Consider the following 26240-nt stretch of genomic DNA (forward strand, 5'->3'; position numbering starts at 1 on the left):
TTATTGTAAGCCTGATGTTTGAATTGCATGCATGCGTCAACACTTGGGTGATAGACACATGATTTATAAAAATAAATTTTTCTAATACTATAAAATCCCCCCTATTAATTTTTATATTCACAACAGTTATTACGGGTGTGAATTCCAGGTGGCATTTCAGATGGACAGCTTCTCTTGAGCTGTGTTTGGCTCCCCTGATATTTTTCCTGCTTTCCCTAGTACAACACGCTTTGTTTCCAGACTTTCCCTCTCCTCCCAGGTTGTAGACATGATGTTATTTGACTTATAGGGGTAAAGGGATTCTATATCTTCAAGATAAAGCACTTTGCTTTTTCATAAGTTAACAAGGGAGATCCATAGAATTTGATGACTAGGTAAGTTTTCCAAACTCATCTAGATCCCCGTGCTTCTTTCTCAAACTGGGGTACCTAAACCATAGCCTGATGCCCCAGAATGAATAGGATCATTCCTGCATCTTCCTGGATCACCAAATTTCCTGTGTAGGTTTTGGTGAAAGCATTTTATTTAGAAATTAAAATGAACACTTTTGTTATGGAGGAGAAGGAAAAATTTCCCTCAAAATTGGATTTTTTTTTTAAGGGAAACTTTATAGAAGGCCTCCTCTTCTCCCCCATCCCAGGTTAAATCTCCAGGTACCCCTGGGAATATGCGCACTTGCCTCTGTTGTTAGAGGTAATCCCATGCATGAGTGGGAGAGGCACTGACTGAGCCAGAAGTTTCACCAAGCAAATCCTTTTTTCCCCCTATGGACTTTTTAATGGCTTAATAAAACACTCTCTTTTGAAAGATTTTCTTTATTGACTCCCAAATCAGCTGACTCATAAATTAATCATTTTCTCCCTATTATTAATGACCTATATAAATGCCAATAGAAGCATCTGTTCAGTAGGAGATAACCAACCTAACAAAATGGGTTAATACATTTTAAGCAAAAGTAAGTAAAAATGATAATTATCTTAAACTGTGTAGTTTTATCTTAAGTACTCATGTGGTAGGTTAGGTATTAGATCCTGCTGGGAATCGCATTCCTGTTTCTGCCTCCCCAGGATCAGAACCTTTGCAACTTCCTTAAGGCAGTGGTCGGCAAACTCATTAGTCAGCAGAGCCAAATATCAACAGTACAACGATTGAAATTTCTTTTGAGAGCCAAATTTTTTAAACTTAAACTTCTTCTAACGCCACTTCTTCAAAATAGACTCGCCCAGGCCGTGGTATTTTGTGGAAGAGCCACACTCAAGGGGCCAAAGAGCCGCATGTGGCTCGCGAGCTGCAGTGTGCCGACCATTGTTTTAAGGTGAAGAAACTTAGACCCAGGGAGGTGGAATGATTATCCAAGATTTTCTTAAAAACTCAGTGAACTTCCTCTAAACTAAATGGAATGCAAATTAATCTATTATTTATGTATTGCCATTTTCTAACAGCTACCTGTTTGTCATGAGATTGGTGAATTCATTTTGGTTGATTGGTTGACATAGAAACTAGAAAGGCTGTGTCTATTTTATGATTGATTTTCCTGCCCATCCACTTCTCTTATTCTTGGATCCATTCTCCCTTCGCTTCCACCCTCTGAATATTTCCCTCTTGAGTCCAGAGCTCCTGAATCTGTTTGCAAGCTTGGGCCTTTTCTCTCTTACTGCTGTAGATACCTTCTCCAGCCAAGCAGCTATCACTCTGCACTGCCATAGCCAGCACAATAGAGGGTCTGTGAGTGTGTGGGGAGCTGTCCGGCTGGGGCAGGACCACTTGGAGGCTCTTGAAATAGGCTCCTTGCTATTGTGGTGTTTAATTATCAACAGCATTTCTACCACCCAGTGTTTCTGAGTGGGTATTTGTTATAAGACCTGCCCAGCTAATTAACTACTGGGTAAGAGTAGGGGGAGGGGCAGGCACTTGGTATTCAAAGAATACAATTACGATTACTGTTTAAACCCTGAGATAAATAGTGATCAGACACCGTCAGAATCTAAACTATAGATCACTAACTACTTCCTTGCCTTGCTAGTTCTTAATTTCGCCTTTGCCCTGCAATTAGTAAATTTGGTTCTGATTGATAATTGTTAAAAGCTTGAAAATATAATGAGGGTAAAATGTAAAGTAATTTCAGTTTTTTAGGTATGAAAGTGAATATATTTTTAATTAAAAATTTTTTTTCAATTACAGTTTATATTCAATATTATTCTGTATTAATTCCAGGTTAAATAATCATGTACCTTACAAAGTGGTTCCCCAATATTTCTAGAACCCACCTGCCACCATATATAGTTATTACAATACTAGAGGCCCAGTGCACGAAATTTGTGTACTTTGTGGGGCTTGGGAAGGGGGTCCCACAGCCCAGCCTGTGCCCTCTTACAGTCTGGGAGCCCTTGGGAGATGTCTGACTGATGGCTTAGGCCTGCTCCCTGTGACTATTTTGTGACTACCAATTTGTAGTACTTAATCCCTTCATCTCTTTCACCCATCCTCCCTAACCCCGCCCATCTGGCAACCATCAGTGTGTCCTCTGTATTTGAGTCTGTTTCTGTTTTTTTTTTTTTTTTCTCTAGATTTCACATATAAGTGAAATCATATGGAATTTGTCTTTCTCTGTCTGACTTAGCATAATAACCCTCTAGGTCCATCCATGTTGTCACAAATGGTAAGATTTCATTCTCTTTTTTTTTTTGGCCAAATAATATTCCATTGCATATATGTACCACTTCTTCTTTATCCAATCTTGTATCATTCACTGTAATGTTATTTACAATAACCAAGATATGGAAACAACCTAATTGATCACTAATTTAATTTTTTAATTGAGACTTTTAGGGAACAACTCATTTGGCTTGCTTGAAAAAAAAAATACATTTGCCCACTACTAATGATATGCCATCTTTCAATTTAGCACTAATTTTTCTATTATTAGCATTTTCCTTGTTTTTATTGTTCTAAGATAGGCATTTAGTCTAGTGCTCAAAAGATCCTTACAACTAGCTTTAGTTGCCTTTTCCTATAGTCCCTTGGCCCTATATGATTTCCTTTGTGAGGAGAAGTCATCAAGGTAACCTAGTCCTTTTCACTTTTTTTCTTTTTTTAAAAAATTTAATAAGTCTTTATTGTTCAGATTATTACAATTGTTCCTCTTTTTTCCCCCCATAGCTCCCCTCCACCAGGTTCCCACCCCACCCTCTGCCCTTACCTCCCCCTCATTGTCCTCATTCATAGGTGTACGATTTTTGTCCAGTCTCTTCCCACACCCCCCAAACCCCTTTCCCCCCGAGAATTGTCAGTCCACTCCCTTTCTATGCCTCTGATTCTAATATGTTCACCAGTTTATTCTGTTCATCAGATTTTTTATTCATTTGATTTTTAGATTCACTTGTTGATAGATATGTATTTGTTGTTCATAATTTTTATCTTTACCTTTTTCTTCTTCTTCCTCTTCTTAAAGAATACCTTTCAGCATTTCATATAATACTGGTTTGGTGGTGATGAACTCCTTTAGCTTTTTCTTATCTGTGAAGCTCTTTATCTGACCTTCAATTCTGAATGATAGCTTTGCTGGGTAGAGTAATCTTGGTTGTAGGTTCTTGCTATTCATCACTTGGAATATTTCTTGCCACTCCCGTCTGGCCTGCATAATTTCTGTTGAGAAATCAGCTGACAATCATATGGGTGCTCCCTTGTAGGTAATTAACTGTTTTTCTCTTGCTGCTTTTAATATTCTCTCTTTGTCTTTTGCTCTTGGCATTTTAATTATGATGTGTCTTGATGTGGTCCTCTTTGGATTCCTTTTGTTTGGGGTTCTGTGCGCTTCCTGGACTTGTAAGTCTATTTCTTTCACCATGTGGGGGAAGTTTTCAATCATTATTTCTTCAAATAGTTTTTCAGTATCTTGCTTTCTCTCTCTTCTTCTGGCACCCCCATAATTCTGATGTTGGTACGCTTGAAGTTGTCCCAGAGACTCCTTACACTATCTTCCAATTTTTGGATTCTTTTTTCTTTTCCGGTTGGGTGTTTTTTGCTTCTTTGTATTTCAAATCTTTGACTTGATTCTTGCGATCCTCCAGTCTGCTGTTAGGTCTCTGTGTTTTATTTTTTTATTTCAGTCAGTGTATGCTTAATTTCTAGTTGGTCCTTTTTCATATCCTCAAGAGTCTCGCTAATTTTATCGGCCTTTTCTAGGAAATTCTTGGAAAACCTTATAACCGTGGTTTTGAACTCTATATCCAGTCATTTGCTTTCCTCCATTTCTTTCATTTGTGATCTGTTTCTTTGTCTCCGCATTTTGGCTGCTTCCCTGAGTTGATAGAGTGGCTTTGTGTGCTAGGTGTCCTATAGGGCCCAGTGGCTCAGCCTCCCCAGTTATCTGAAGTGGACACTCTTGGTGCACCCCTTTGTGCGCTGTGTGCACAGCCTTGTTGTAGTTAAGTCTTGATTGTTGTTGGTATCACTGGGAGGAATTGACCTCCAGGCCAATTGGCTGTGAGGATCAGCTTTGTCTATGCTGGGAGAACTTCTGTGCTGGAGACACCCTAATGAGATAAGACTTGCAAAATTGCAAAAGCCTCTATGCGCAGCTTGGATGGGGCGGAGTCTCAGGGCGGAGCAGACAGCCTTGGCTTCCCGTCAGCCCTGCCCTATGAGGCTCCTGGGTCTCAGTGTCCCTCGGTAATCGCTGCAAGCACCTCTGAGAGAAAGCCACCCTCGAGTTTCACCTGCCTGCGGGCCAGATCCGGCCCGTTCGGCTGTTCTATCCGGCCTGCGGAGCCGAAAGAGTGGAGGGTTCTCTTGCTCTCCCCTCCGCTCCTTTACTTTGAATTTATATTAGTTCACACAAACACTCCATCCATGCTTTTGTTCCGGCCCTCTGGTCCAGTTTAAGAACCCATTGTGGCCCTCGAGTCAAAAAGTTTGCCCACCCCTGTGCTAGACAGTCCAGTTTCTCCCCAAATGGGTCTGGGTTCCTAGATTCTCGCCCAGAACTGGAGTTCAGCGCAGTCAGGAGCTTCAGTCTCACCCCGCTTGAGAAAACCAGCGGCGCACTCAGCAGTCAGTCCTCTTCGTTCACGCTCGCGCCTCCAGACTTCTGCCTTTCGCAGCTCCCCTGAGTCTCCATGTGCTTTTCTCTTTTCCTGACAGTCCAGATTCCCGCCATATGAGTCTGGGTCCCCAGGGTCTCGCCCGGAACTGGAGTTCAGCGCAGTCAGGAGCTTCAGTCTCCACCCCCCCGGCTTGAGAAAGCCAGCCAGGCACGCAGTCGCCCATCTTCTCCACGCTCGCGTGTCTCCGTACCTCAGCCTTTTGCAGCTCTTCTGAGTCTTTGTGAGCTTTTCTCTTTCCTTCTAGTTGTAGAATTTCCACTCAGCCAGCTTTCTTGTGGTTCTGGATGATGTCCATTTTGTCTTTTAGTTATAGTTTTGAAATCGTTGTGCGAGGCAGCAGTTTAGGTGTTCACTTTTAACATTAACTTAAAGAGTTTAGTTTAGTTTTAAAGAGTTTCCTTATCCTGAGCTGGTTAAAACGCTATAGGGTCCCTATACCACTGCCCCTTATGAATATATGACCCTAACCAGTTATGCCAACATCTGGAGCCCGTGTCTCATCACTAAAAGTAGAATAATGGCACCCCTCTCATAAGTTGTGATAAGTTAGTGATAATTTACAGAAAAGACTTAATTAGAAGAGGCTTGTATTTTATTATTATACCCATTGGTATATGTTATACTTTTTTAGAGGCACACAAAAATAAATACTTGTTTTTATAAAATAGCTTTATGTTCTTACATTAAAAAGAAACCCCTCTTTATCCAGATAAAAATTTTCTGTTTAGTTACCATTCAGAAATATGTTATATAGTAAGTGGTATCAGTTTCAACGCTATCTGTTGTTTCAAAGTATAAAACAAGGTTACTTAGGTATAAACCTTGCATTGTAAGCCAGTATCCTCTGGGCAAACAAGAATAGGAAGTTAATAAAATTTATCTTTGCTGATCGTAAGTGACAACCTTCTAACAACCTCACAGCTGACTTATTTTCAGGTAGGAACATCAAAAGAAAGAATATAGAGGTAGTCCAATAATTGAACATCTTTAAATTCAAATATTCTCATATCAGAAGCACTCATACCATAAGTTTTAATTTACCCATCTTGCTAAGGTTCAGGACTCAAAATTCATTTTGGCTTTACTTATTTTCAGGTTTTCCCAAGGACTTTGAGAGTGGTTCCAAAAATGTTTTACAGATTTGGAGGTTAAAATTTTCATTTTAATTACCATAGAATTTTCTTCTCTTAGAACTCATTATACCCTGGACATGAGGTCTGGAGTGTTTCTCTCTGCTACTTTCCAGCACAATGTATATTCACAAAGTCCATATTATATAGTTTAGGTTGCAATTGTAGTTCTTTAAGAAGCCAGGGCCAATGACACAGAGAGGGACTCCTGCCAAGTATCCCAAGGGGCAAATGGACATTTTCTCTTAAAACAAATACACAAAACACTTGAAGAACTTATTTAGGAAATACAAAGCATATTACCCAATGATGTTCAGAGGGAGCTTAAATATGAAAGATGATAATTATATCTTATAATTAATTTTTTAGTGCTACCCAATAGAAATATAGTGTGGGCCATATCCTTTTAAATTTCCTAATAGTGACATTAAAAAACAAAAAGAAATAGATGAAATTATTCTTAATATATTTTAGTTAGCTCAGTAGAGCAAAAGTATTATTTTAACATGTAATCAATATAAAATTATTAATGAGATATATTCAGTGTAAAATTGTCATTTAAAACACGGTTTGGACTGGATACATTTCAAGTACTCAGTAGTTATAGTGGCTAGTAGCTCTTGTGTTGGCCAGTGTAGTTTTGGAACATAAAATTCTATAAACTTTAAAAAGTGCTTTTTTGTTGAGCAATGTTTTCACAGCACAAACTATACAACAGATGGATAAAATATTTAAATACTAGAAACTCTTGCGTGTTTTGTTTTTGTTTTTTTTTGAGCGTTATACTGGCTACTAATGTTTTTGACCATTTATAACGTGCCAGGGAAATGTTTTAAAGTTATTATTACATTTAATTCTCATCAATCCTAGACAGGTAGTGGGGTATCCAGTTTCCAAGAGGGCTTCAAAAATCTTTGTCTCCTGGTGTTCACACGCTCCTACACTGTACCAGGGTTGGTCTGTGTGGTCAATAAGATTAAGGAGAAATGAAAATTGATCATTTTTGAGGTTAAGTTATAAAAGACACTGTTGCTTCCATTTTGGTTTCTCTGTCTCCAATCATTTGCTCTGTGGGAAGCCAGCTGCCATGTCAGAGAGCAGCTTTATGGAAAGGGAGAGGCCCACGCAGAAAGGAACACAAGTCTCTTGTCAATAGTCACTCTGAGTAAGCTTGGAAATGGGCCTTCTAGATCAGCGGTCGCCAACCGGTGGTCCAAAAGGTTGGTGACTGCTGTCTAGATCAAGCCTCAAGAGGATAGGAATGATTATGTTGCACGAATTTAAGGATGGGAACCTAGACTGTGAGTGTGTGCATATACACACTCATATGGTCAAAGATATTTTCTAACGTTATATTTTAGTTTGTGATGAGGAGAATATATTCTGTATATATTTAAAAATGAAAAGCAAAAGCATGAAAAGACAATTTAAGAGCAAACTATAGCTCAGGCTGTGGCCACCTGATATCTAAATAATTATTTGGAAACATAAAGATCAATTCACTTCATATTCAGTGAAATCACTGCCTTAAAGATAAATAATATATTCACACCCTTAACTGGAAGTAGCCTTGGGATTCATTCAATTAAACACATTTATTGAGTGCCTACTGTTTTGCTAGGGATATTGTGATGGATGAGATAGATAATTTCTGCTCATGTGGAGTTTACATTTTAATGAAGGAGAGAGAAAATATCAAATAAAAACAGAGAGAGACATAGCATATAGTGATAAGTGCTATGCAGAAAATTAAAGTGATGTGATTAAATAAAAATGAAAATAAAGTGACTTTAGCCTTTGGACTTGGTGGTCAGAGAAAGCTTCTCTTGAAGATGTTATGTTTAAACTGGAATGTTAAGAAGGAGTTGAGCATGTGATGATAAGATTTAAAGCCTTCCCAACATAGGAAATAGCAAATCTGAAGGCCCTCTGGTATGATAGTATGGCACATTGAAGGGATGGAATGGAGTCTGGTGGGTCTGGTGTATCATGGGAGAGGGGTGAGCAGTATGAGATGAGGTTCAAGGAAGTTTGTATGTCAGGGGGAGGAGTTAGCCACCTATTTTATTATTTTTGCCTGGGGCAACAAGTTCTGAAGACATGTTTTAATCATTTTTAAAACACAAAGATTTCTGTAATACCTAACATTTGCACCTGGGTTTCTTTATTAAATCATACCGGAGGCCCGGTGCACAAAATTTGTACACTTGGGGGGGGGGGGGGCCGGTCCCTCAACCTGGCCTGCGCCCTCTACAGTCCGGGGATGTCTGACTGATGGCTTAGGCCCGCACCCCGGCAAAGCCAGAAGTTGGACATACTTAGAACTGTTGCGGAGCCGGGAGAGGCTCCCGCCACTACCACTGTGCTCGCCAGCTGTGAGACCAGCTTCTGGTTGAGCAGCTCCCCCTGTGGGAGTGCACTGACCACCAGGGGGCAGCTCCTGCATTGAGCTAGATTGGGCTGAAACCAGCTCTCCAACATCCCCCAAGGGGTCCCGGATTGCAAGAGGGCGCAGGCCAGGCCAAGGGACCCCACCGGTGCACTATCGGGGCTGGGAAGGGACCACAGGAGGGCTCCAGGGCATGTCCAGCCCATCTTGCTCAGTCCCAATCGGCTGGACCCCAGCAGCAAGCTAAAGTACCAGTCAGAATGTCTGCCCCCTGGTGGTCAGTGCACGACAAGTGAGCGGTTGAGCAGCCTTAGCATATCATTAGCATATTATGCTTTGATTGGTTGAATGGACGACGGGACACTTAGCATATTAGGCTTTTATTATATAGGAGGATATTTAGCCATGGAGTCCATACCAAGAGATTATATGCTATGTTCTACTTGATCCTATCAAATTTACTGTCCACATACTTTAATGAAGCAGATGAAAATATTTTAGGACTCATTCTAGAGATGTGCCTAAGGCTAGTTCTTTACATATTCTTAATGGTTGCAAATCTTTGTCCTTTGAGGGCAGATTTGATTTCAGGAAAACTCTAAATCAAGTCTGGTGAACATGGAGGGTGATGACGTTGGGCAGTGCTGTTTTGGAACAAAAATCAGGTGTGACTTTAAGCAACGAGTCAAATTTTCTCATAAACTGGCTCTGAGGACAAATCCAAACGTGTTCAGAGCAATGGCAGCACTGTTGGAGCAAGTGTGGGGTCTCCCATGAGGACCATGTTGAAGGATAACATTCGTTTAGGTTGTAGACTTTCTGGTGTGTTTGTTTACATAAAGCTGGCCTCATTAGTTTATAGTCACACCTTTTAGACGTGCCCTGAACCAGTCCCAGCACGAACCCCCAACTACCGCAGAAATGAGGGGTGCATCCTGACAAGTCTGCCAAAATTGTAACACCGGTGTCTGTGTCCTACTCAAATGACAGTTACTATGCAGTTGCATTTTATGAAGTAACTGAACATAACTCATTCTGGGAGACATTTCCTAGTCCCATTTACAGTATCCAAGAGAAAGCAAGAGAGAGGAGTTCATAAAGCAATGCAGAGAGGGGAGAGGGTTTGAAGAGGAGGGAGAATGCTTACCCTAGGAAAGGGCAGAAAGACTAAGAGTGAGGAACATTCCACCATTCTTACCTTCATATTATTAAACTGTGTAAAAAGAAAGACAATCAGGCTACATCTACAGCCAAATTCTGCAACAGGTACCCCAAATATAAATTACTGGAAAACTTAAAGGTTTTCTCCATACATTTATAAATATCACACACACAGTGTATTTGTGTGTATGTGCTAAAATTCGATACCTGTACTTCCCAGCAGCATATGACAGGGCTTAAAATTACAACTGAAAATTTCTGAATACCTACTATGTGCCAGGTACTCGGATTAAAAGGTGAGACAAAATCCATGTGAGTGATGGGATTTGCACATGGTAGATATGCCAAAAGATAACAACACCTGGCTTCGTTATGATTAGCTATTTACAGAGCCTAAATGATGCCAAATAAATAGCAGCCTCAGAAAGGCTAGGACCTCATTGATGATTCAGCAGATTCCTCTGGAGACTGTTGGACTGTGATTTGAGGGTATGAGTTGGTGAGGATAAGGGAGGGTTTATGACTAGGGACTTTCCCATGCAGAGACAAGTCTTTCTCAGATACCGCTGTTCAGTTGAACATGAGTAGTCATGGACACTGGGACACTGAATGGATGAACTATCAAAGGCACAGCCTCCAGGTATCCTGAAGAGGATCTGCACATTAGCTTTCCGATTCTGTTTCCTGAACTCAGCACACTTGGGATGCTATTATAATAGTGAAATGAAGTTTTCTTCTAGAAGGAATAAGTATTACTTTGTGCTGCTTGCCTAAAGGTGAGATGAACAGAAAAGAGTCACCAAGTAAAGATAGTAGAGTCATCTAATGAGCAGGTGGGAGTTCTAAATACATTTAACCTTGGCAGTGTACAAGTTTGGATGGCCACTTCTGGGACTTTCCCTGTGAATAAGAAAATGTACATGGTTGAGTTTCAAGCTGTGTTTATAAAGAACACCTCTCTATAGTTCTATGATTGAGGCACTAAAGACTGGGCCACACCAATGGTTAGGAGTTAAGTCCCTAAACTCCTCTCTGTCCTTGTGATTCCTGTTATGAAATGGGGAGAATTACAGAGGACTTTCTTCTGAGTTGTGCTGGTTTCCTGATTGGCATAGTAGAAAGAGTACTGGGCTAGTTTTCAGAAGGGAACACACAGGGGGAGAAGACAGAAAAGTAACCCTATTAAAAACCCTGCACTCTGCTTTGAAATACTTGACAAGCATTAGAAGAGGAACAGGTGGAGAATCAGGGAAGGAAGGAATTGAGCATCTATGGTGTAATAACAAGAGTGTTAAGCTTTTCCACAAATACCAAAGAATTGAATACTTAAAGACCTGGCTTCAAATCATGCCTTCACCACTTATTAGTTTTGTAGCATTGGGTGAATTATTTGACTTATCTTATTCCAGTTTTCTCATTGAGATGGGAGTTAGTTTCCTCATTTTAGCCAGCAAAAACATTTTTGAAATATGTAAAACACTCTAGGAACTTAGACTTCATTTTTATTTTTCTTCTCTTATACCCTGTCTCTGTAGTTACTGGGGAACAATTTGTAGCAGGTATTTGCTATTTGGTTCTGGCTGGCAAACTGGTTTTTCTCGTGGGCTGTCTCATACTCATGCACAATAGCACTTTCTTTTGTATTTGGTATATGAAATGAATTAGAAATTCCTGAAAACAGACTGTGTTCTTTTATCCTGCCTTTCTCCTACAGGAATGGCACCTTTTAGTGCATAGAACAGGATTTTAGCACACTCGGAGAGATGCAGGGTCCAATGGCCACAGCTTTCGGTTGTTTGGAAAGGCAGTAAATTTGCATCAAGGGATCTCAGGCATTGGTGTCCCACAGACTTGGGGTTGAGTTTTTGGCATCCTTGGGTCAGTCATTTAGCCTTTCAGCATAAAAATTCCCTCTTTGAACTGGAGTTAATAACACTATCCTGAAGGGCTAGAGCAGCCGTGGGCAAACTACGGCCAGCGGGCCGGATCCGGCTGTTCTATCCGGTTCTCTTGCTCTCCCCTCCGCTCCTTTACTTTGAATTTATATTAGTTCACACAAACACTCCATCCATGCTTTTGTTCCGGCCCTCCGGTCCAGTTTAAGAACCCATTGTGGCCCTCGAGTCAAAAAGTTTGCCCACCCCTGGGCTAGAGTGAAAAGTGGAGAGAGATACGTGGAGACTTCATAGATAGATACTCAGTCAAGATTTCTTTGCCGTTTTTACACCTGTGGGAGTCTATACCACTATGTCTTTGACTTGTTGGGTGGCCAAGATGACTTAGGTGTCATATTTCCCAGAGGCTAAAACCTGGGTTGATCTCTCACTGTCCTTTCCAACTTTGTGGTTATCATTCTCAAGGGAGTGAGTAAAAACCAGGGATCTTTGAACACATTTTCTTTTGGTTTAACAAGATATTTAGTACTTGGATTCTTTTATAGAGATTTAATTATGCACAAAGAGGCTTGGGGAGAGTTGGGAGTCTTACTAGTTTAATGAAAATGGAATGGAGAATTCTTTGTAGCGTCTTAGGTAAGTAGGACTAATATTTCATCCAGCCCAGTGCAAGCAACATCTGAATGAATGGTCTCCTTGTTCCTACAGAATGGGGCTCAGTCTGCATTCTCTATGTTCAGACCCTCTGATTCGTCCTCCACTGCTCTCTCACTGGATCTTCGGGTCAGATGTTATTGCAACATAAATTGGACAGTAGCAAATAAGCCCTTTTGATTTCTTCGATCCTTATTTGCCCATCCCTGCAAATTCTCCAGTCCACTAAAAGGAAGCAGCACTTTGATGATGTGCTCTTACTGAAGATGAAGAGCCCTGATCCTGTGGAACCCAAACCCTCACACTCTTTGACATGGATGTGGTGAGCTTAGCATTTTTAAAATAAAGGGTTTTCTGATACAGGGATCTGTCTCTGGACCTAGTCTTTGGGTGGCAGGGGTTTATGAAATTTAGAGCCAGAGACGTGACCTCTAATTACATATTTGCTTGCTTCTCTTTCAGCCTCTGGGTCTCACCACTTGGAAGTAAGTGAATCAGCATTAGTGAAACTAACAGTTTGATGAGTTTACTTTTTTCTTTTAGGAAACATAAAAACTGTGGCTCAGAGCCATTGTGGTCACTGGGTCAGAGAGTTTGCACCAAAGGGAATGTGAGTGCCTACCCCAGAATGTTGCTGTGAGGATTAAAGGAGTGAATACACATAAAGTGCTCAGAATAGTGCCTGGCACAGGGGTAGGGTTGTGTGATTTTATCCCATCCACTCCTGGGCAGGGTCTGCCATTGACCCCAGAGCAGCTCCCTTTGGCCAGTATCCTCAGCTCGACTCCAGAAAGAAGCCAATCACAAAAGACCACATATTATATGATTCCATTGATATAAAATGCCCAGAATAGGCAAATGTATGGAAACAGAAAGTAGATTGGTTGCCCAGGGCTGGGAGCAATGAGAGGTTAAGGTGATAACTAATGGTTTTGTTTTTTTGAGGGGTTGGGGATGCTGATGACAATGGTCTAAAATTGTGATGATAAGTTTCACAATTCTGTGCATATACTAAAAACCAGTGAATTATATCTGAATAAAGCTGTTAAGAAATACATCGAGAATTCCACCCCTTCTTACCATCAGTGTCATTAGCATGCTAGTCCAAACAACTGGCACCTGTCTTTTGGACCACTAAAAATAGACTCCTAACTGTTCTTCATAATTACCTCACCACTGTCTATTCTCCACAGAGCACTGTAGTGATCTTTGAAAATGTAAAGCAGACTATCATTCACCTGCTTCAACTGCCCCGTTGTCTCTTCATCACACAATCAAAATGAAGAATCTCACCATGGCCTGAATGATCTGGTTCTGGTGACTTCTTCCTCAGCGATCCACCTCTCCTGTGTTCATTTTGCTTTAGCCACATCAGCCTTCTTGTTCTTCAAATATGGCAATCTCATTCCTGCCTGCCTCTGCATCTTCTATTTGACATTCAGTCTACCTAGAATTTGATCCCACACCTCATTTTTTGATGTTGTCCAGGACTAGGCTCAAATGTCATTCCATCAGAGAGGCTTTTTTGACCAACCCTATTTAAAATAGTTCCCACTCCATCAACCTTTAGCCACTCATTCATTTTATTTTCTTCATAGTATTTATCACTGTTTGAGTTTATATTTTAATTTAGCTTTTTAATTGCTTATTAGAAGTCCCCTGTACTAATTATGTAAGTTCTATGAGAATCGAGATTTTTGTCTTTCTCACCACTGCGATCTTAGTACCTAGAACAGTGCCGTCCTCAGTGTTTGTTGAATCAGTGAAGCCAGCATACTGATTATGAAAATAAAGACAGTATCACACACATACTTGCTCTTTTTCTATGCATATTTCCTGTCCTATAGCCTCACTTGGAGTATTTCACAGTTATATTCTTAGGAGGATGTTCCCTTGAGGTTCTTTTTCAATACCATTCAGCGTATTCTATTTAGAATGTAACCTGATGCCTAGACTGATCAATAGTTGCATGAAAGTCCATAAAAACATGCCAAGTATTTCAGAACCTATGTTAGTCAATCATTCGTACTCCAGAGATCAGCAATGGCTATTTCAGTGGGGTCTAGCCTTAAAAGAACATGTTTTAATTTTCAGGTTTACTTACAGTGTGGACTTTCTCTAGCTCCTGTCCTCAGGAGAATCCTAGCAATGGGCACATTGTTGGTCATGATGGCAATATCCAGAGGCGTCAACCCCTCACTGTTAGGAGTATTGAGATCTAGTTCTTCTGCTGTGTATTGATACAGAAGGATCTGCACAGCATCCATGTCCTGCTGTTCGACTGCTTCAAACATGGCTTCGTTGCCCTGGAAGTTCTGGAGAAGAACAAAAGCAGATTAGTACAATTTCATAGACTAGTGTATCTTAGTAGCTTAACTGTCTTGAATTTTGGGACTACTTCAGTGACTTCATTCCCACTTGTAAGTTATATAATTTTAATTTATCCCAAGGTCTCCAATGTAAACACTGTGTTGGATCTTCCTTCCATCATTTCTAAGGGACATTGAACAGACATGCACATTTAGATGCACTGATGCAATACAGTAGAGCATGGATAGTCTACAGATAAGAGCAAACATCAGCTTTCTCAACCCAGTCTTCAGTGGAACACTTGTTTGATAGACCCTTAAAAAGTGTTCTATGAAGAAAGGAGCATGTGGTCAAATAAATTTGGTAAAAATTGGATTAAGCCAAGTTACCCCATTATTTTACTCTAAGACCTCTCAGGACCTTTAATTTAACATATGATTATGACTCTCCAGTAGGTGGGAAATATGACCTGTTTCAACTATTTGTTCATAGAATGTATTTTTAATTGCATTTGTTTGAACTGCTCCTGGAATAATGTTATACAGAATCCAGTTTGGGAAATGCTGGCAGAGAGAACATAGCAATGGTAGTTTAAATTGTGACTAGCTTGGAATTGAGAGTACACTTTCTCTGTTTCAATCTCAGCCCCTCTCTTTCCACCCCATATCTCTACTATTGCTCAGACCATCATCATCCCTTGCTTGGATCATGGTAATGTGACCTGCCTGTTGCAGTCTTAGTCTCCTCCAGCCCATCACTGATACAAGAGTAGTAATCTTTCTAAAATTTACATGACATGTTCATTCCCTATTTATAATCTCTAATAGCTCCACACTGCCTGCAGGCTGGTTCCCCAACTCATACACTACTTTGTACTACCCTCTACTCTTTCTCAACCCATAGCCCCAACCATTGAATACCTGGCATTTCTGAGCCCTCAGGGGAGGGTGGCTCAAAATAAGAGGTATCCAGGGAGCGTTTCCAGGGCTGGGTGGCAAATTGCTTTGGGACCATAGAGAACCAAAAGTTTAATACAATACCCATAATGACAACATGGTTCCTTTGAAAAGTTCTTTCAGATACATATTTCTATAGCTCATGGGAGAAGAGCGACCCATCTTCTCTAGACATTTACACATCTATCTGGTATCTTTTCCAAGAGTAGCTCGGTCTTTAAAATACTGAAATATCATTGGTCTTGACCTAGCATAGGAGTCATGTAATTAAAATGTGTAAGGTCCTCAGTGACCAAGTATTTAGATTGGCAGGATTTATTTTTAGTCTCATCAAAAAATGATTCTCCCTATCAAAGGCTGCAGGTCTGCTTAGCTGAGTACATAACACATGACTGAAGAAAATACAAAGCAATTATGCAAATACTCGTTTTGACAGTGGGCATCCAGGGAATAGAGTTGTTTTGGCATGCAGTTCTCAGGACTATCTGCTGAATGGAAAAGGGTTTTGGCATGCAGTTCTCAGGACTATCTGCTGAATGGAAAAGGGTTTTGTCAACAATGAGCCTCTGAGACTTAGGCCATAACTCAGCCACAACCAAGCCCTCCCAGAAGATGAGTTTGAAATGGGAAAACAAATGAGTGCAAAGTTAAAATGCTGCCCTGTCCACAGTTGTGCATTTGTGATTCTTAGTATGTCTCATTTCTCATGTGCCATATTTGCTCTCACTCTTAAGTCATTTCCTCCCCCATGCTTTTGCTGGCAAACTCTAGTATGCTTCTATCTGGAAAGGCTAGGGCTCATTTCTGTTTTAAACTCAAACAAATGGTGCCATTACCCCCTGCAGAAATACCCTTGCTGAGCATGTTAATGTTATGCCCTCAGCTTTTACTGAGGGCCAATATAAGAAACTACTACATGAGAATGTTTGTAACATCACCAATACTATTTTTTATTCTCCATTACATAATTCACCATGACAGCTTATAAAGGCCAGAGGATTTAGCAACAGAAAAATATTAAAGTCTCCTTATAGACTGATTTACTTTCAGCTATCAGCTAATGGGATGCTATAACCATTGTTTCCCTTTCTGCTATGACTGTATAGGTATTCAGAGATAAATGTAATGATAAAATTTAGGTACTGTATTTGCCTAGGTTTTTGGTATATCTATTTCTCTTTCCATCCCCACCAGTTTCTTTTTCTATTTTCTTTTTTATCCTTCCATCCTTCACTTCCTCTCTCCATCTTTCTTTCTCTTCATTTTCTCACTGTCTCCCTCTATCTCTTTCTGTCTTGTTATTTCCCATTATATAACGCATATGCATTTTTTTTTGCTTGAATTCTGTCTCGAATGCCGTTGGAAAGCATATGGAGTATACAATATAAATAAATAAAATATTGTTTATTGGTCATTCAATATTTAAATGAGCAATGAAGCTATCAGAAAGCTACTTAATCTCATACTCCCTATTTGCTGCTTTTGGTATATTTTAGAATGGAAAAGGGGGAAAATTAAGAAGGAGAAAGGGGAAATCTCACAATCACTCATACTTCAGCTAACAACATAGATATGTGCAGCTCCTGTCTTACCTGACACCCAGCATCTCTAACATTGCAAACATGAAGTTCTGAGGTAAATGTGGATCATATTAGCATTCCCTTAAATCCAAACACAACTGCATAAATCATACTGAGGCAAGAATATAAAGAGTTTTCTTACCACCGAGGTCTTTCTGAGACTCAGCCGGTCAGTCCTTGCTCTAAAGTAGGCCTCATCAAACGAAGAGTGGCTTCCCTTCAGTTTCTCAGAGAGGTTCCTGTACAGGCGTTTGGCAGCATTGGGAGATGATGGGGCGCTATGTTTTTTTGACTGAGAAAGATGTAAACTCTGCATTTGTTGGGTCATTTTCACACGACAGTTCCTAAGAGGAGGAAAAGATAATGTATCATTTACACAACATAATTATAAATAGACACAGAATTTTATCTTCTCTAGTAACCATCTGAAATCCTAATAAAACATTATAGCTGGAAGAGACCTTCAAAGTCATCAAACCAGCCTTCATGTTATAGGTGAGAAAGCTGAAACTCAGGGAAAGGAAGAAGCTTGTTTATGGCCACATAGCTAATTACTGGCAGAAAGGAAATGATCTCTCTTTACTATGTGAACATCTACATCTACATACAAACATAGATATGACATGAGCCTCTGCTTCACATCTTTTTGTCTCTATCTCATTTGGAGGAAGCATCTCAATTCTATAACCTAGGGAGTCTGTTCAGTTCTTCTTGGGTATATGTAATTGGTTTCGTTCTGCTTACCTCCTTCTAGATGCTGCTCTCTGTTGGCTGTATAAGAAAATGTGGTATTCCCTGCAGAGTCCCCTTCTCTCGAGGTTTTAATTATGCTTGGTTTTTTGAGATCTGGTGAACCAACTCAGTGCCCAGAGGTTTGGGCGGTTTATCCCAGAGGCTGGTCCCTGCTCACCCCAGTTACTACTCACTACCAGCATTTTCTAAGTAGTACTTGACTGCTGTTCCATAAATCTTTACACAGATCCCAATGTCGTACTTGAAGTCAGTTTCCAGGTGAGCCAAGCCATTTCAAAAGCCACCCACCATTATGTTGGATACTGCTATTGAAATATCTGTGTTACCAAGGCTAAGGCTGCTGGCATGCATACACATATTGGATGAACAAATACATAAATGAAATTACTAGTCAAGGCAGTAATATGTAAAGTGTTCCCACCCCTGATGCAGCCTTTGGTGCCTTGGGCCCGGGCCTATCTAGAGCATGCTGCTGTATTCCCACCACCTCCCTTCAAATCTCCAGTCCTTGAATTTTTATAGCCTTATGGATCACACAATATAATAACATGTAGAACCTCTTTTATTGAACTGTTCACAGGACTGACTTTAATATTTCCCAATTCCTACAGGATGAAATCTAAATTCTTTAACCTCATATATACTGCTTCTCTCTCAAGTATCATCTCCTACTATACCTCTACATTTTATATTTCAGTCTTTATGACTTCTTGGGGTTTCCTAAGTAGTTTAAACTTTTTCCTGCTTCTGGGTCTTTGTATGCACTACTTTGTACATATTGGAATTCTATCTGTGTCTTTATAACTAAGAACAATAGCTGATGCGTAAAGTCTGTGCTCAAATGGTCTCTCACATCCCCAGGCAAAACTATGTAATTCTTTACTCATTCACTTAGTATATGCTTGTTATAACAGATATTTTCTTGTATCACAACTGTTTTTTTTTTTTTTTGGTTTTCTGTCTTCTGACTAGTCTATATGCATCTCAAGATAAGCACTGCCAAATATCCCTAGCACCTAAAATGTGCCTTCCTCGGAACATAATACATATTAGGATATGAATTATTACTCTTCCACCTACTATGTGAACTTGGTCAAGTTACTTAACATGTCTGAATCTCATTTTTATCATTTATAAAATAGGGATAATAATAACATCCACATATTTTAGTTGTGAGGATTTGATGAGATAATGCATGTAAAGAGTTTAAAGTATAGGGTAGTTCATGGCAGCTGTTATTTTTGTTATAGAAGATAATAGATACCTTAGAATAAATGAAGGCACATATGAGACTGTTACATATAATATATCAAGGGGATACCCAGAAAGCTAATTTCCTCCTCAAGCCTCTGAATTGGGTTCCATGTCTACTAGCACCAACTAACCTTGATTAACTTACACTTTCACAAATGGAGGTCCATCTTCGCTACATTGTTAAATGTCTTTAGGCACTTTTTATGTCTTGCTTGTATTTCCTCCAACACAAAAAGACTTTCTAGTGCCTTCTAAGTTCTAAGGTGGTCAGACCTATTCAGAATTAGTCATGCCCAGTCTTACCTAATAGTCTCATTTAAATTTGGGAGGATGATATAAAGCACTGTCTGTAGTGTGCATATATGTGCGAATGTGTTTTCATAAATCTTTAATAATCTTTTAATTTACACAAAAGCAAAAATGGAAAGATTAGGTTATTTGACATCTTTTTCCATTTACAAATCCTTTACTTTTGATTTAATAGCAACTATAGTGATTCCTCTATATCTTTTTAGTCCTACAAAAATTCCAGATTGATATGCAAGCTGGCTCACAAGGGGACTGCCTTAAACACTTTCTTTCTGCCCTCTGTCTGTAGCCTTTCCTTTCAAAATTAATGCCCCAGTTAGTGCCATCTGTCTTGTCTACATCGTTATCATTCCCAAAATAACTCTACACTTTTTTGTATCTGACACAGTGCCCAGGAGTCCAGTAAATAAGTTCTTTTCGATTGATCAGATTCCAGCTACTTGCTCTACAACTGATGACACCTACCCACTGGCCCCTTTTGTCTTTGCTCATGTCCCATCTGTTCTTTTTAGTCAAAATAGATTTACTTTCTCTGTCTCTTTGACTTCCTTATCATACTCCCCAGCTGTCCCTTCCTTCCAGGCTATCCTTCAGCATATTTTTATTCTTCTAGATGTTATCTGTTATTATCCTTCAGCATATTTTTCTTCCTCTATATTTAAAATTTTGTCTGGTTAGAAATACTGAGAAAGACAACTTCCTATTATCTGTTCTCATAAACATGCATGCCCCTTTTAACTAACTGTGCTCTTAATTTTTTACCCTTATGGAAAGGAACAAGCATTTGAGAAGCATTATAGCTTTGGTTCTGATTATTTGGCAGACCCAAGCGTGAATCCTGATATTGTAATCTATAATCTGTGTTACTTTGGACAGTCACATAAAAATGTAAATTATTTGAGTTTGTTTAATCACAGTAGCCACTCAATAAATAAAAGCAATTATTAAAATTACCTCAAATCTTCCCAAAAACAGAGACACGAAAGTATATTGCAACAATTTAAATAGCTTTCTTGTTTTAAACATTGTTTTGAAATCTGACTTTATGTATTTATTATACTATTTAGTTTTTATTTGGTCAGTTTAAATATTTTAATATGTGTTTTTAGTAACTTATAGTAAAATAGGAAGAGCAAGTAGAACTTCAAACTATTAAAGGGAAGAGAGAATTAAAGATAAAAATTATAAAACAAAGAAGTGATATAATAAGAAAACATAATAAATACACATGTAAAGTAATGGGGTTAAGATTAAATATCTGTGAGCACAATACATTCACATGGTTTACTTTTTCTAATAAAAGACGAAACTGTCAATTGAGATTTTAAAAAAGCCATTTATAAGCCATACACCTAAATAAACAGAAATTTGATAAATAGAATAATAGTATGACAGTGGAAATAGCAAACTAAGGACCTCTAAAAATTCTCTCCTCCACAAAAGCAATGAGAACACTACTAAAATTGGTCAGAATTAACTTTTTCAGAACCATAGAAATTAACAAAAATTTTGCAGCAATCCAGGAAGTGTTTATTCAAGAAGAGTGGGTAAATTCAGTAAGAATAGTAAGCTTAATGGCATTTTTACCTTGCTTAATTTCCATATTCCCCATCTCTCTGGTGACCTTGAAGACCAACAGCCTATATTCATGGTAAAACAAAACAAAAGTTTTTAAAAAGTAGCCTGGCAGCCACTGGTGGTGCAGAATGGTGATGGAGTTTCTTCAAAACCCCATTTTCAGAGAACTGTCATTATTTGACCTGTTTGGTGGTTCCTTGGAAGAGCCCACTCACAGGGCTTTTCTTTATTTGCCCTGACTTTGAGCTTACCAAGTGCAAATAACCTTTTCCTCTGGGTATCTGTAAAAAACAACCATCAGCAACTGTTTAACATCACAGCTGCCTGAGGTGGTGGATAAGAGTGGGGCAAACAATAGACTAACCAAAAAGCTTAAAGGAAAAGCTTAAATGTAATGTACATGAAATACTTTGAAAAGCTCTGACACATTCCTGGGGCTCTATCAGACCTCATGCATGCTCAGGGTTGGGAGCATTCCCATGCAACACCTGAGAAGGTCCTAAGCTCTCATATCTGTCTGACTTTTAGGCTCTGTACAAGCAGGAAGTAAAGGCTAAGGCAAAGCTGTCAACTGCCTAATGAGTATTGAAGGTGTGCCCACAAATGCACACAGATCCCCTCTGCAATGACTGGGAAACTTATTAGTTCCAGGCACTTAACATTTTTGTTCAATCATTAGCTGACCACTAAACTAACCAAGAAGAGACTTAGTAGCCACATATGACAATAAATACAGACTTTACAGATAGTTCTAAAAAAAAAAATCACTAAACAATAAACCTTGAGGAAGGGGGATAATCTGATTTCTAGAGTTGCTGTGTTATGTTATTTAAGATGTGTTTTCAACAAACAACAACAAAGTAAGGCATGTGAAGAAACAAAAATATTTTCCATTCACAAAGTAAAGCAGTCACTAAGCAAGGCCAGATGCTGGATTTATTAGACAAAGACTTTAAGTTTCATATCTTAAATATTTTCAAGGACCTAAAGAACCATGTCCAAAGAAATAAAGGAAATTATGAGAACGATATCTCACAAAATGTTCTAAAGAAAGATGTTTTTCTTCTAAAGAGAAGGGGACAGATATGTTAAAGGTGGGCTGATCTCTGCAACATGACTATAGGATCAGACTTTAGGATATAGTTAGCCAGGGAAAGATATTCTATGGGAAAGTTATTTCTAGTTTTATATTTTCTTTTTTTGCATCTTAATAATTTTTTTAATTCCCAGATCTTTAACGAAAGTCATGTTAAATGTTACAGCCTGCCAAACATTTAAGGAAGAAATAGTACCAATTCTACACAAAACTCTTCCAAAAATTTGGCTTCATTTTGAGGCTATAGCAAAGTAAAAAAAAAAAAAAAAAGGCATTTCAAGGAAAAGCTATCACCCAATGTCTCTCATGAGCAGAGGGAAAAAAAATCTCAACGAAACGTTAGCAAATAAAATCCAGCAATACACAAAAAGGATAATACGTCATGATCAAGCATGGTTTACTCCAGGAAAGCAAGGTTGGTTTAATATTCAAACATCCATTGATGTAATCACTACATTAACACACTAAAGGAAAAAAATATGGATATCTTAATAGATGCAGAAAAGCAGCATTTGACAATATTCAACACCCAATCATGATTAAAAAAAACAAACAACTTTCAGAAATAAAAGGCATCTCCTAAACCTGATAAAGGAAGTCTACAAAAAGTTATAGTCAACACTGTATTTAATGATTAAAGACCAAATGCTTCCTTTTGGGTCAGATTCAAGGCCAAAATGCCTACTCCTACCTTTTCTAATATACTGGGCATTTAGCCAGTGAAATAAGGCAAGCAAAATAAAGGAGTATAGATTGGAAAGAAAGAAGCAAGACAGTCTTCATTTGCAGGTAACAGGAAAGTTTTGTAGAATAATTTAAATCTTCTTAGGAATAAATACAACAAAATATATGCAAACCACATATACTTAAAATTGCATGGCATTTATGAGTGAAATTAAAGAATACCTAAATAAATGGAGAGATATACCTTGCTCATGCATTGGATCAGAAGAATTAGTAGTATTAGCATTGAAAGAAGAATTCAAACCTTGCCTCAGACTATTCCAAAAAAATTCAAGAGGAAGGCACACATCCAAGCTCTTGCTATGAAGCCAACATTACCCTAAACCCCAAACCAGATAAAGACACCACAAAGAAAGATAATTACAGACCAATATGCCTGATAAACATAGATGCTAAAATCCTCAGTGAAATTCTAGCAAATCGGATCCAGCATTACATTAGAAAGATCATACACCATGACCAAGAGGGATTTATTCCGGGGATGCAAGGCTGGTACAATATCTGCAAATCAATAAACGTGATACATCACATAAATTGCTCTCAAAAATCACATCAATTGATGCAGAAAAAGCATTTGACAAAATCCAACACCCATTCCTGATAAAATCTCTCAGCAAAGTGGGAATAGAGGGATCATACTTCAACATAATAAAAGCCTTATATGACAAACCTACAGCCAACATCATACTCAATGGGCTAAAACTAAAACCATTTCCCCTAAGAACAGGAACAAGACAGGGATGCCCATTTTTACCACTCCTGTTCAACATAGTACTGAAGTGCTAGCCATAGTGATCAGATCAGAAGAAGAAATAAAAAGGCATCCAAACTGGAAAGGAAGTAAAATTGTCTTTATTTTCAGGTGACATGATGCTGTACTAGAAAATCCTAAAGACTCTGTCAAAAAACCCAAGACTTAATAAATGAATTTGGCAATGTAGCAGGATACAAAATTAACACCCAGAAATCTATGGCTTTTTTATATACCATAATGAACTCACAGAAAGAGAAACTAAAAAAATATATCATTTAACATTGCACCAAAAAAAAAATTAAGATAACTAGGAATAAACTTAATTGAGGAGGTAAAAGACCTGTACTTGGAAAACCATAGGACGTGCAAAATAAGAGATAGAGGAAGGCATAAACAAATGAAAGAATATATTGTGTTCATGGCTTGGTAGAATCAACAGCATTAAAATGTCCATACTACCCAAAGCAATTTATAGATTCAGTGCAATCCCCATTAAAATAGCAGTGGCATATTTCACAGACCAAAACTCTCCAAAAATTCATATGGAATAAAACAACAACAACAACAATCCGAATAGCCACAGCAATCCTGAGAAAGAAGAACAAAGTTGGAGGGATCACAATACCAGATATCAAGCTATATTACAAAGCCACTGTTCTCAAAACTGCCTGGTACTGGCACAAAAACAGACATATAGACCAATGGAACAGAACAGAGAACCCAGAAATCGACCCAAACCATTAAGCTCAATTAATATTTGACAAAGGAGGCAAGAGCATACAATGGAGTCAAAATAGTCTCTTCAATAAATGGTGTTGGGAAAATTGGACAGATACATGCAAAAAAATGAGACTAGACCACCAACTTACACCATACACAAAAATAAATTCAAAATAGATAAAGGAGTTAAACATAAGACGGGAAACCATAAAAATCTTAGAAGAATCCATAGGCAGCAAAATATCAGATATATGTCATAGCAATATCTTTTTTACTAATCAGCTCCTAGGACAGTGGAAACTAAGGACAAAATAAACAAATGGGACTACATCAAAATAAGCTTCTGCACAGCAAAAGAAACCAACAAAACAACAAGAAAGCCCACTGCATGGGAGAACACATTTGCCAATGTTATCTCTGATAAGGGTTTAATCTCCAATATTTACAGGGAACTCATACAACTTAACAAAAGGAAGATAAACAATCCAATCCAAAAATGGGCAAAGGACCTAAATAGACACTTATCGAAAGAGAACATACAGAAGGCCAAGAAACATATGTAAACATGCTCATAGTCACTAATCATCCAAGAGATGCAAATCAAAACATCAAGAGGTACCATCTCACACCCGTCAGAATGGCTATCATCAACAAAGGACAAGTGCTGGCAAGGATGTGGAGAAAAAGGAATCCTCGTGCACTGCTGGTGGGAATGCAGACTGGTACAGCCACTGTGGAAAACAGTATGGAATTTCCTCAAAAAATTAAAAAATGGAACTCCCATTTGACCCAGTAATCCCACTTCTAGGAGTATATCCCAAAGAATCAGAAACCAACCAGAAAGGATATATGCACCCCTATGTTCATAGCAGCACAATTTACAATAGCTAAGATTTGGAAACAGCCTAAGTGCCCATCAGCAGATGAGTGGATTAAAAAACCGGTACAGGGAGGAACCAAGATGGCGGCATAGGTAAACACCTATACTTGCTGTCTCTCACAACCACATCAAAATTACAACTAAAAGAACAGCTACATCCAGAACTGCAGGAAAGCTGGCTGAATGGAAGTTCTACAACTAGAGAGGTGAAGAAAGCGCATTGAGACTGGTAGGAGGTGCGGAGGCGAGGAACGGGCTGGCACCCGGGTGTGCTGCTTTTTTAATCGGGAGGGAGATACAAGCTCCAGCTTGCTCTGAACTCCAGTTCCGGGTGAGACTCTGGGGGACCCAGATACATCCAGGGAGAAACTGGACTGTTTGGCATTGGGAGAGGAACGTGAGGGCGGCTTTCTTTCAGACAGAGGTGCACGCAGTGATCATTGTTCCTGCATTGGGACCTCTCTGGTGCAGGGCTGACTGGCAGCCATTGCTGTTTGCTCTGCCCTGGTGATTACCTGAGACCCCACCCAAGCTGTGTGCAGCGGCTTTTGCATATGAATGGTCTGTCCTTTCTCAGCTTAAACCTGTCAAACAGGCAGCAGCTGGGTCAGGGAGCCCCAAAGCAATCAATCCAGCAGCAGCAGCCTATCTTGCTACACAGCCAGGTCTTGTCTGGGCACCTCCAAACCTGATACAAAGAGGAGGAATCTGCAGATATCTCTGTAGCTCCTGCTTGAGGCCCCTGCCAGTGGCTGACTTTGTACCTCCTTGGAGATCCAAGAGCCAGTATACCCAGTGGTCAGTGTGAGACCATACCAGATTACAACTCTTCACATCCATAAGTGGCACACTCAAGGGGCAGACTCAGCACCAAAGCCCCATTGAAGCAAGTCCTGCCCCATAAGGGTGTCTCCTGCACAGAAGCTCTTCCAGTGTAGACACAGCTGGTCCTCACAGCCAATTGGCCTGGAG

The 26240-nt window shown here is 39.3% G+C and overlaps 1 protein-coding gene across 1 annotated transcript in view; it reads right to left on the minus strand.

Annotated features, from left to right (window-relative positions):
* Positions 1-26240, minus strand: part of ANKFN1 (ankyrin repeat and fibronectin type III domain containing 1) — a 370109-nt gene that overhangs the window by 119016 nt on the left and 224853 nt on the right. The window contains exons 4-5 of the mRNA XM_080680192.1: positions 17323-17524; positions 14439-14649 (exon numbers count right to left, since the gene is read on the minus strand). Coding sequence (XP_080536318.1) covers positions 14439-14649; positions 17323-17508 — 397 coding nt within the window. The 5' untranslated portion in view covers positions 17509-17524. The remainder of the gene's footprint in view (positions 1-14438; positions 14650-17322; positions 17525-26240) is intronic.

The sequence above is a fragment of the Plecotus auritus genome (assembly GCF_963455305.1).
Source record: "Plecotus auritus genome assembly, chromosome: 7".
NCBI classification, from domain to species: domain Eukaryota; kingdom Metazoa; phylum Chordata; class Mammalia; order Chiroptera; family Vespertilionidae; genus Plecotus; species Plecotus auritus.